Source organism: Coregonus lavaretus (genome assembly GCF_964263955.1).
Source record: "Coregonus lavaretus genome assembly, contig: HAP1_SCAFFOLD_9444, whole genome shotgun sequence".
In the NCBI taxonomy this organism is placed as follows: Eukaryota; Metazoa; Chordata; class Actinopteri; order Salmoniformes; family Salmonidae; genus Coregonus; species Coregonus lavaretus.
Genome location: NW_028161219.1, coordinates 850 through 12,478, shown reverse-complemented (window position 1 = coordinate 12,478; position 11,629 = coordinate 850). Strand labels below are relative to the sequence as shown.

The 11,629-nt window shown below is 37.8% G+C and overlaps 1 protein-coding gene across 2 annotated transcripts; it reads right to left on the bottom strand.

The window, feature by feature from the left end:
- Positions 1-1,153: 1,153 nt before the first annotated feature.
- LOC311121001 (homeobox protein Dlx3b-like) lies at positions 1,154-9,652 on the bottom strand. 2 transcript variants are annotated; one of them, XM_084195547.1, is made up of 3 exons: positions 9,080-9,652; positions 3,879-4,063; positions 1,154-2,739 (listed from the first exon to the last, which is right to left on the bottom strand). In XM_084195547.1, the coding sequence occupies exons 1-3, from the start codon at positions 9,420-9,422 to the stop codon at positions 2,416-2,418; spliced, it is 852 nt and encodes a 283-aa protein (XP_084051673.1). In that variant the 5' UTR covers positions 9,423-9,652; the 3' UTR covers positions 1,154-2,415. The 2 variants fall into 2 exon arrangements, with proteins under 2 accessions (XP_084051673.1, XP_084051674.1); XM_084195548.1 differs by having other exon boundaries at positions 1,607-2,739; positions 4,041-4,063.
- Positions 9,653-11,629: the final 1,977 nt, after the last annotated feature.

Sequence of the window (11,629 nt, the reverse complement as noted above, 5' to 3'; positions counted from 1 at the left end):
CACAGTGAAGCATGGTGGTGGCAGCATCATGCTGTGGGGATGTTTTTCATTGGCAGGGACTGGTCAGAATTGAAGGAATGATGGATGGCGCTAAATACAGGGAAAAAAATATATATATTTTTTTGTCATTTAGCAGAAGCTCTTATCCAGAGCGACTTACAGTTAGTGAGTGCATACATTTTTCATACTTGAGGGAAACCTGTTTCAGTCTTCCAGAGATTTGAGACTGGGACGGCGGTTCACCTTCCAGCAGGACAATGACCCTAAGCATACTGCTAAAGCAACACTCAAGTGGTTTAAGGGGAAACATTTAAATGTCTTGGAATGGCCTAGTCAAAGCCCAGACCTCAATCCAATTGAGAATCTGTGGTATGACTTAAAGATTGCTGTACGCCAGCGGAACTCATCCAACTTGAAGGAGCTGTTGCAGTTTTGCCTTGAAGAATGGGCAAAAATCCCAGTGGCTAGATGTGCCAAGCATATAGAGACATACCCCAAGATCCTTGTAGCTGTAATTGCTGCAAAAGGTGGCTCTACAAAGTATTGACTTTGGGGGGTGAAAAGTTATGCACGCTCAAGTTCTCTGTTTTTTTGTCTTATTTCTTGTTTGTTTCAAAAACATTTTTTTGTTTAATCTTCAAAGTGGTAGGCAAGTTGTGTAAATCAAATGATACAACCCCCCCAAAAGAATCCATTTAAATTTCAGGTTGTAAGGCAACAAACTTACTTATACTTTCGCAAGCCACTGTACATGAACAATGAGGATATTTACTGCGATATCGATCAAAACCTATGGCCAAATGCTCAAGATAGGCTTGATGCAAACTAATGCCTGCTAAACATTGTTTCTTTAATTTGATTACATTGTGAAAGATGTCTTCAATGATCACACTTTTGATCACATGTGGGATAGAAATGATGGACATTTGATGTTCAGTCAATATTAATGGGTAGTGCAAGTGTATTGCCTAATGTGAAAACAGTGTAATGTACTGTAATTTACAGTACTGTAGCACACTACATTTAAAGGGCAATTTAGAAACATGTATCTTACATGTTTTGCTATTGGATTAACTGGTTGTTAAAATAACTAAATTGAGAATATATCATTATGTTGTGTTTTTGTGATTAAACCAATATACTTATTATATTTCACAGTAAACTTGTATTTTGGATCAATGTTTGTGTGGTGAAAGATGTCCACAAACAAAATGAATGCACAATGAAAGGTTTTGAATGTAAGACTGGCTGCATTGCAAGTGTTACCAGTTTGGAGTTTTGTACTAACAGTTTTGAAAAAATCACCACATACTTGTGAAAGTAGTACCAATGTGATAAAAAAAAAAAACTGTAATATAACATTTGATTCCATCTCAATAGAGATCAAGCTCTAAGCTCCTATATATGTATTGGTCTGGACTGTTAATATATCATTTCTACTATTCCATTTTGTCTTACAACTGCTTCAATGGATCATTTGTATAAAGAAGATTATGGAAACAAGATTTGAATGTTATCTCAAGGGGTCATTTACATCTGTGTGTGTGTGTGTGTGTGTGTGTGTGTGTGTGTGTAAATATTACATAATTTCAATTGGTGCAAATATAATTAATAAAAACAAAAACTTTATTATACACTCAAAAGACTACCTATAAAATGTGTTTCTCAAGCACCAAAGTGCCACAATCAGATGTTTGAAGTTCTCTAATTTCTACTAACAGATCAATAGAGTATAAAATAGGCTACATTATAAATAACAACCTGAGTTGATGGCTTTTACCAAAAATCTATTGCAAACACAAAGTACCAATTACAGATTTTTATTTCCTATAGTTCTCTGCAACTTCCAAGAGATGTTTTGTTTTGATGCATTGTGAAATAAAAATGTGTATGGCTCAATATGTGAATTGAGCCTTAATTACATCTATATAAATGCAACATATGGCAAGTATAATATATAAATGTATGAAAATGGTACACGCTACTTCCATGTATCTGTGTGTTTCATATTGTGAAGAAACAAAGGGTGTTGAATGCACTGACAGTATATATTTATAGCTATAGATCAAAGAATCTGAAAGGACCTTTTTCATTGTTCAGTTAAAGGTCCCACAGTGGACCACTGTAAAGGAAAGTGCCACCAAATAGGTTGCTATTCCATCCATTCTCATATCAAATCTCTCCAACAGAGTGAAATGAGCCACTGATAACATTAGCAACTCATCACTCTATCTAAACAGAACATGGATTTGGATTTGTCCATTCTTTTTGTATACAGTTCCTCTGTTTTGAATCTAAAAGGAACAACAGAGACAACATGTCCTTGTGCATGTTTCCCAACTTGTCCGTGAACTTCAGCCTTCTAGGCTTTATTTCCATGTTGATGGACCACAGTTTGGACCGATACATTTTGTGTTAGTACACCGCCCCCATATTCTTTGGTGGTGTTGTTGTGTGCTGAAGAACCAGTCCTGAGTGCTGTGAGCGTGACTGTGAGGTCTGTTGATACCAGTGTTGAGTGTAGTCCTCCACATAACATAGAGAGGAGCTGAGGGAGGGCTGGAGAGCCGGCTCTCTAGTGGCGGGGTCTGTGGGTACACTACTGTCCCAAATGGCCGGGGACGGGGGTGAATTGCAGGTCATAGAGTCACTGGCTCCAGGGCTGTGGTCCAGTGGAACTTCCCCGTTCGTGTACAACTTCTTGAATTTGGAACGCCGATTCTGGAACCAGATCTTGACCTGGAAGAAAAAATATTTGAGCTATTTCTATCCCATGTGTGATCAAAGGTGTGATCATTGAAGACATCTTTCACAATGTAATCAAATAAAATAAATGAAAGAAACATAAGTTTTAGCAGGCACTAGTTTGCATTAAGCCTGTCTTGAGCATTTGGCCATAGGTTCTCATTGAATTCGCAGTAAATATCCTCATTGATCATGCACCTGGGGAATTTTTTTTTTTTTATGGCACACTTCATTTTGGATACATGTTTATTGTATAGGGGATGCATTTCTTTCTTGACTTGGACTTTCTGGATGATTTGTGTATTGGTATTGTATTGATATTGTATTACTGCAGTGTTGGAGCTAGAAACACAAGCATTTCACTGCACCTGCTGTAACATCTGCTAATCTGTGTACGTGACCAATAAACGTTGATTTGTTACATACAGTACATCTCTGATCTTGTCTATCAGATTTATTTTTTACTTACTGTGAAGCAAAATCATAATAGTCATTATCATAGTAGTACATTCGAGTATATATCATATTATTTTATGTTTCTACTTTACAGACATACTTTTTCATTATGTAATTCTCATAATCTGTAGCAGACAAACTAGTTTACGTGTACAATCTATAGGTTTACCAAACGTTTAAGTGATCATCAATTAAGAACAGTCGGATTAAGTTATAGTAACGTCTTTTAACAAAAGAAAAGAGAATCATATCAAAAGTAATGTGAGCATTGCATTGTGAAAGGCAATTACTTTATATGAACATGTATTGAAATGTGAAACATGTATTTCTAGATGAAACACTGATTACATTTAATGAAAAAGTGACTGTATGATTTTGTGTTTTGTACTATGTCAATTGAACACGTGCTCAGAGTTTTAAAACAACTGCCTTTTTGATGATCTGTTTTGAGTTTTGTACTAAGAGTGGTGAAAATGTACCACATACTTGTGAAAATAGAAAGCGATAAAAAAACCTGTAACATCTCAGATGATTCACTAGGTGTAGACCTAAAGTATGCAAAATAGATGCCAGTATAGGTCATGGTTTTATTGAACAAATGAACATAAATCATAGAGGTATAAATCTCTCAACAGCGTGTCATAACAGTGGTATGTGTGGCCTATTGGCTTCCTCACCTGTGTTTGTGTCACGCCGAGTTGAGCCGCTAGTTCGGCTCTCTCAGGAAGAGACAAATACTGAGCTCCCTGGAAGCGATGTTGCAACGCAGCGAGCTGGTAACTAGAATATATAGTGCGAGGTTTTCTGATTTTTCTAGGCTTTCCGTTGACCATTCTCACCTCAGGCTCTGGTTCCTCTTTCACTGAAAAATGAAAAATGACAACAGAGCTTTAGTTGGCTAAAGGACTTGAGAGGCTCATACATTTACAGTAGGCCTACAGAGGGCTTAAACAGTAGGCTATAGGCCTATGCCTACAGAAATAAAGTATTACGATAACAGATGAATGAAAAGTATTATGATAACAGATGAATGAATTGATTATATATATTTCATTAGTCAACATCATTTTTTTACCAGTTCTGAAATATGCTTTACTCAATAGCCTAAGGAGGGTGGTGCACAAAATGTCTCTGTCCAAGAGATTCCAATGCCCCTCACATTATAATGGGATATGCCACTAATGAGAGGGAATGATTGGTGCATTGAGTATATGGGCTATATAGCTTTCATGTATTGTTTGGGGGTGTTTTCACATGCAGTGATCAAGTCAAAACTCTAAGACAGGCTATTGAGCCAAAAAGCAATGCGTGCCAGACTGACATGTCATGACACCTGATGTGTGTATCCGGGCCAATTCAAAGAGAAAGATTCTTCCTGGAATGCCAATGCCACCTGCTAAACGGTATGTTATAGGGCCTAGATACCTAAACATTGTTAACAACACCAACATTACCAATGACAACACAAAAACAATAGCAGTTCTCTCTCAAATGTGAAGGTTTCAGCTGCTTTGCAAAAACCAATTTTGGAAAGAAATAAAGAAACCTTTTGCGTTTATAGAATAGGCTACATTTTAATTTGCATTCTAGGCCATATGAACAATTTATATTATTTAAGAGCTCAATAGCATAGTGTGTTATTGCAAAATGATCGAAGTAGACTAGGCCTAATGGGTCATTTGAATTGTAGGCTAAAACTTATATAATACACTATTCCCTGGGAGCTCATCTTAAAGGTCATGAACAGTCAAAATCATGCTTTTCATGAAATGTGATGATATTTGGATGAAACCAGATCAAAGTTTGATGACCAATGTATGAAATGTATGACTGTTGCTTCTACATTGATAAAGTTTGATCATAAAGTTACTGGTCCCCTCCCCCATGTCAATCACTTGGATTCAGGAGGCGGGATTATTAAGGCGATAGGGTATCATCACCTTAATTTTCTCTTACCTAATTTAAATAGGTACCGCCTCGTAACCAACATCAGGGAAGGCATGTTTGCAGAGGGGCATGGTTTATATAGCTAGATAGCTACTCTACTGTGCCAAAATTGGACGGTAGGGTATCAGCAAATATAATTAAAAGTGTACCATATTCATCTATGGCAAAGATAAGTTTATGTTTCCCCTTTCATCTGTGTCTGGTGTTAGCTAGTTACTGGTTAGCTAGGTCTTCAGCCAGCATGCCACAAAAGGGGGGAAGGGTCGTTCAAAACACTGACGCAGTTGTCATGTCAACACATCCTTCAGTGCTGCTGTGAACCGCATTCCAAGAGACATGCCAAACAGGAGATGTATAAACCATTTTTGACATCATTGATGCAGTTTCAATGTTGTTTGAGTTGCTTTGTGTTTCACCAAATTTGCTTGAGATGATTTTACTGCAACACTGCTCACTGCAACCATGTTGCTTGACATAGGCGTTTCAAAGAGCTATCAGTCAAGGCGAGCTTATGAATATAAGCTCCCCGCCCACTCAGCCTGTCATTTCAAACTTCCTGGTGGTTAGCCATGAGAGAAAAAAAGACTTTTTCTCATATTTTGAGCATTTCTATCCAAAACAAATATTATGGGTGATATTTTAGTCACTCAAAAGGGTATTTTACATGGGAATCCAAATAACTGTTTGGTACCTTTAAGCATTTTTGACAAAAATACAAAATGGGTAGGCTATAGCTGTTTTTATTTTAATTTAAATGTTGACAAATATCACATTGTTAGCTTTGCAGCCTAGAATGCAGAATAGCAAAAAATATCTTCTGAATTCTTGACATATTGTCTATAGGCCTAGGCCTACTCCATTTGCATAGCCTATCCTTACAGAAAAAATTGTGATCACGTGATCTAATGTGAAGTTAATGTGATAACATGTAAAAGCAACACGTGATAACATGAAAGTACACATGTGAAAACATTTCAGCACATATGAAATCATCATCTCATGTGAAATAAATGTGACAACATGGGGATGCAAAATTTCAACACGTGATACCATGAAACTACACGTGACAACATTTTAACGTTTTTCACATGTGAAAGTGCAAATTTCACATGTGAATCTGCAATTTACATGTGAAGTGAAAACATTATTCTCCTCACATGTGAAAAGGTGGTGAACATGTTAGCTATATATTGAACATGAATAGACTATATTGAACATATTTCACATTTGAACAACAGACCTCACTTGTCCGCTTTTGTTTTCACATGTGAACATTTCAGATCAACATGTGAAAACAGTTATTTCACATGTGAAACTGCAAATGTCACATGTTTTTTTGTAAGGGAAGTAATGAAATGGTATGGGGATTTTAAATGTGGAATCCATAGTTGCTACATACAGTTGAAGTCGGAAGTTTACATAGACCTTAGCCAAATACATTTTCACAATTTCTGACATTTAATCCTAGTAAAAATTCCCTGTCTTAGGTCAGTTAGGATCACCACTTTATTTTAAGAATGTGAAATGTCAGAATAATAGTAGAGAGAATTATTTATTTCAGCTTTTATTTCTTTCATCACATTCCCAGTGGGTCAGAAGTTTACATACACTCAATTAGTATTTGGTAGCATTGCCTTTAAATTGTTTAACTTGGGTCAAACGTTTCGGGTAGCCTTCCACAAGCTTCCCACAATAAGTTGGGTGAATTTTGGCTCATTCCTCCTGACAGAGCTGGTGTAACTGAGTCAGGTTTGTAGGCCTCCTTGCTCGCACACACTTTTTTAGTTCTGCCCACAAATGTTCTACAGGATTGAGGTCAGGGCTTTGTGATGGCCACTCCAATACCTTGACTTTGTTGTCCTTAAGCCATTTTGCCACAACTTTGGAAGTATGCTTGGGGTCATTGTCCATTTGGAAGACCCATTTGCGACCAAGCTTTAACTTCCTGACTGATGTCTTGAGATGTTGCTTCAATATATCCACATCATTTTCCTTCCTCATGATGCCATCTATTTTGTGAAGTGCACCAGTCCCTCCTGCAGCAAAGCACCCCCACAGCATGATGCTGCCACCCCCGTGCTTCACGGTTGGGATGGTGTTCTTCGGCTTGCAAGCAACACCCTTTTTCCTCCAAACATAACGATGGTCATTATGGCCAAACAGTTCTATTTTTGTTTCATCAGACCAGAGGACATTTCTCAGTGGCTTCTTCCTTGCTGAGTGGCCTTTTAGGTTATGTTGATATAGGACTTGTTTTACTGTGGATATAGATACTTCTGTACCTGTTTCCTCCAGCATCTTCACAAGGTCATTTGCTGTTGTTCTGGGATTCATTTGTACTTTTCCAAAGTATGTTCATCTCTAGGAGTCAGAACGTGTCTCCTTCCTGAGCGGTATGAAGGCTGTGTGGTCCCATGGTGTTTATACTTGCGTACTATTGTTTGTACAGATGAACGTGGTACCTTCAGGCGTTTGGAAATTGCTCCCAAGGATGAACCAGACTTGTGGAGGTCTACAAATTTTGTAGAGTGGTTGAAAAACGAGTTTTAATGACTCCAACCTAAGTGTATGTAAACTTCCGACTTCAACTGTACATTTTGGGACTTTAATTATCAATTAATGATATATACCCATTGATTCTTGAATAATACAACTTATAAATGCCTCACGAGCTTAGATCAACTGTCATACCCCATCAGAACCCAAAATACAAGCTTGTTTTACGCCAATGTTTGTAAACAATGTAAATGTAAACAAACACTGTATAGCCTCAAAACATGGTTAAAACTATAATTGTGATATCATGGATCAATAGCTCTTTCTATGAATTTGAGAGTGGTTACATTTATCCAGGCCCATCTCTCAGCTTTTTACCAAAACACAGGCAGGGTACCAGCTTTGTTATTGTTTCAATTAAGGGTTCTAGCTTTAATGTACATTATTGAGCTAAAATGTGTAATAAAAAAGTGTAGAAATCTTTAATCAATATGATTCCATTCCAAAGTCCCCTACAGATTCATTACCATAATACATATCTGCACTTAGCAAAAGACTGACATCTGCACTGCTATGTTAGCTATGAATTAATCTGATTACTCTCTCATCACTGATTTCGTTTACTTATCTCAGCATTTTGAGGGGTTTCTGTATAGTTGTCTAATGTTGGTGGGGCATATTATTCTGTTTTAATGTTTCTCCTGAATCACTGTGATAAATATAATAGTTTTTCTTGAGTGTATTATACAAAGCTGAGATTTACTTTGAAGTCCAATGTAGGAATACAGGTGAAATCAATCATTGACACAGACATGGTGGCGTAGCTGGAAGTTCTGAATGCCGTGAACCAAGAGGTTGTGAGTTCATATCGCACATGTTGAGTAATAATTACTGTAGAAATAAACATACACAATGTAATCATGTATGTAAAGTACTGTATGTAGCTAAGTGGAAAACACTGGCTATTTCGTGACTTTCCGGGGACATCATAATTACGTTTTGTTCGCAGGGCATCATGTGATTTTTTTTATCCATGTGAAACTTCATGTGAAATATCATCACATGTAAAGTGTTCCAAAACCACATGGTTTCACATCAACTACATTAGGCCTACCTTTGTGAAATCATGTGTTTTTTCCGTAAAGGTAGGCCTAATTTAGTTGATAAATTATTCCAAATCAAAAGTACGCTAACTTACACTATTTTCAAAACCGTTGAACTCCCAACTCCTATAAATAGAATTTTAAATAGACAAATTTAAATTATGTGGCATAAAGGTTGGTCCTCGTTGTCGATAAGCGATAGCATACGCGTTTTGGATGGTTAATTTACCTTGGGCAACATTGACACGTCGAAACAAAGTATTAATAAACATATCTTCGAGACAACTCTTTATTTACCAAAAATGGCCTCGCGTCTCATGCGTAAATCTTACCGATATCTTGGAGATGTGACTGTATGTCCCGGGTATAATGAGCGTATTGCGTATGGGGATAAGGGTATTCCGACTTGGCAATGTAGGCCCCCGATAGCGCCATCCCATGGAGATTGTAGTGGTGATGATACGAGTATGGCTTCATTGGTTGCGTGTAGGACTGGCCGTGGCTGGGGTAGTAGTCGTGGTGGCTGTGCGTCGTCTGGCCGCTGTAGAACCCCATGTCCATGGCAGAGGACTTTGGCAGCGTCGGCAAATCCTTGGCGCCCGGGTGACAGCTCAGTGTGGCGTGGAGATCAGACGACAGGCTCGATGCCGCCTTCTCAGAAGTCGTTCCATTCATCCTGCACTGCCCTCCTTCACCCCCCTAATAAAAACCTCCAGAAATAGTGGAGACTTGTAAGAAAGTCCTAGTAAGTTGAAATACAAGTTTGAAAATAAAACATAAACTCCCAGAAATAAAACCAAAGCAATAGGCCTATTGTGATGCGTTGAACTCCTCTGTGTCTATCCAAAGTCCCTCGGCAAGACTGCACTGCACTGTACTGTACTGTTGCAGCACCCAACCCAACTGAACTCAAAATTACAGAGCGAGGGGAGTGGATGCTTCATTCCCATTGGTTCCAAACAGTCTCTGCTTCGTTTACCCGGAGGGCTAAACTGTGTCGCCAGCCAGGCTACACTCCTCTCCCCACGAAAACCTCCAGAACCTCCCCCCGGCCCGAACCACAGTCCCACAACTTTTCTGAAAGTAGAAGAGACATTTTCTGTTGGTTGTGTTTATTACGCCTAATGAAGACATATTTAGTTAACGTTTAACAGTCTGCAACAATGATTTGCAGCTTTCTTCACTGGAGTTGTGCATAACAAAAAATAAACGTCGCCTAAATACATAGATTTGGGCCTAGGCTATTTATTCATGGTCTTTAAGATCAATTTGATAGCCTAATTAATATGTAGGTTGGCTTGTGACTTGCCCTAGGAGTGGCAGCCCTAGAATTGGGTCGTCACTAGTTACCACAATCACAAAGTCATAAACCCCGCCTATTTCTACCATTTCTCTTCTCAAAATCTGATTTTTAACCTAACCGTAACCTCAACCCTAACCTTAACCATACTGCTAACCTTATGCCTAACCCTTTTTGTTTTCATGAATTTTTACGATAGCCTATAGCCAATGTTGACTTTGTGGCTGTGGTAACTAGTGGAAACCCCTACACGTGGCCATTCTATTTCCATCCTCCAAAACAACCCAAAAAGTGGGTTAATGACACCATGGTTTTGAGAAGTCTAGGTAAATTGTGTGTAATTCGACTTTTCGTTGATTATCAGATATGCAGCAAATGATGGCCTACCAGCCTAACAAAACGTAATTAACTCATATAGCCTATAGATAATGGCATGTGAAACTCTCATGAAGGGGTGTCAAAAAAGATAGATCAACCTTCGCTTTCCTCTTTTAACTTCCATGGTTGAACGTTTTTAACTATTAGCAATGGACAAGGTTCTACAGAGCCCCTTAGGGATCATGATGGGGGGTTAAACAGCCAGGCTAATCAGTATATATCCGTTTTATATATACTGTATATCCATTCCTACCTTTATTATTATTTTATTTTATTTTTTAATTGCTCCTGAACTCCTTGTGGATTTATGTAGCCTATCTCTCAGCCTGGTCTCAGACTAGAGGTAACATAGTAAATGTAAATCTGAAACACTCAAATTTGTATGATATGTCACGTTTGGTATGGAGTTCGAATCTCATTACAGACAACTTTAGCATTTTAGCTAATGAGCAACTTTTCAACTACTTACTTATTTTTAGCTACTTTGCAACTACTTAGCATGTTCCTAACCCTTTCCCTAACTCTAACATTTACCCTTTAACTTAACGCCTAAACTTAACCCTAACCTTAACCCTAACCCCTAACTAATGCTAGCCAGCTAGCTAACGTAACATATCATACGTTTGCAAATTTGTAACAAATAGTATGTTTAGCAAATTCGTAACACATTGTACTTTTTGCAAATTCGTAACTTATAATACGAATTGTAATTCGGAACATATTCTACGAAATAGGTGATGACATCCACAAATTAATACATACCATACAAAACATATACTAAATCTCAGATACACATACAGAATAATACAAAATGCTCTGAGACCAGGTTGGATCTCTAAATATACAGTGGGGAAAAAAGTATTTAGTCAGCCACCAATTGTGCATGTTCTCCTACTTAAAAAGATGAGAGAGGCCTGTAATTTTCTTCATAGGTACACGTCAACTATGACAGACAAAATGAGAAAAACAAATTCAGAAAATCACATTGTAGGATTTTTAATGAATTTATTTGCAAATTATGGTGGAAAATAAGTATTTGGTCAATAACAAAAGTTTCTCAATACTTTGTTATATACCCTTTGTTGGCAATGACACAGGTCAAACGTTTTCTGTAAGTCTTCACAAGGTTTTCACACACTGTTGCTGGTATTTTGGCCCATTCCTCCATGCAGATCTCCTCTAGAGCTGTGATGTTTTGGGGCTG

What these genes read in the sequence shown, in the direction of transcription:
- LOC311121001 (XM_084195547.1), bottom strand. Translation starts at nt 9,422, where the DNA reads ATGAATGGAACGACTTCTGAGAAGGCGGCATCGAGCCTGTCGTCTGAT. An exon ending in GTCACATCTCCAAGATATCG is followed by an intron (nt 4,064 to 9,079) that starts GTAAGATTTACG and finishes TTCATTTTTCAG; the next exon opens with TGAAAGAGGAACCAGAGCCT. An exon ending in TCGGCGTGACACAAACACAG is followed by an intron (nt 2,740 to 3,878) that starts GTGAGGAAGCCA and finishes TTTTTCTTCCAG; the next exon opens with GTCAAGATCTGGTTCCAGAA.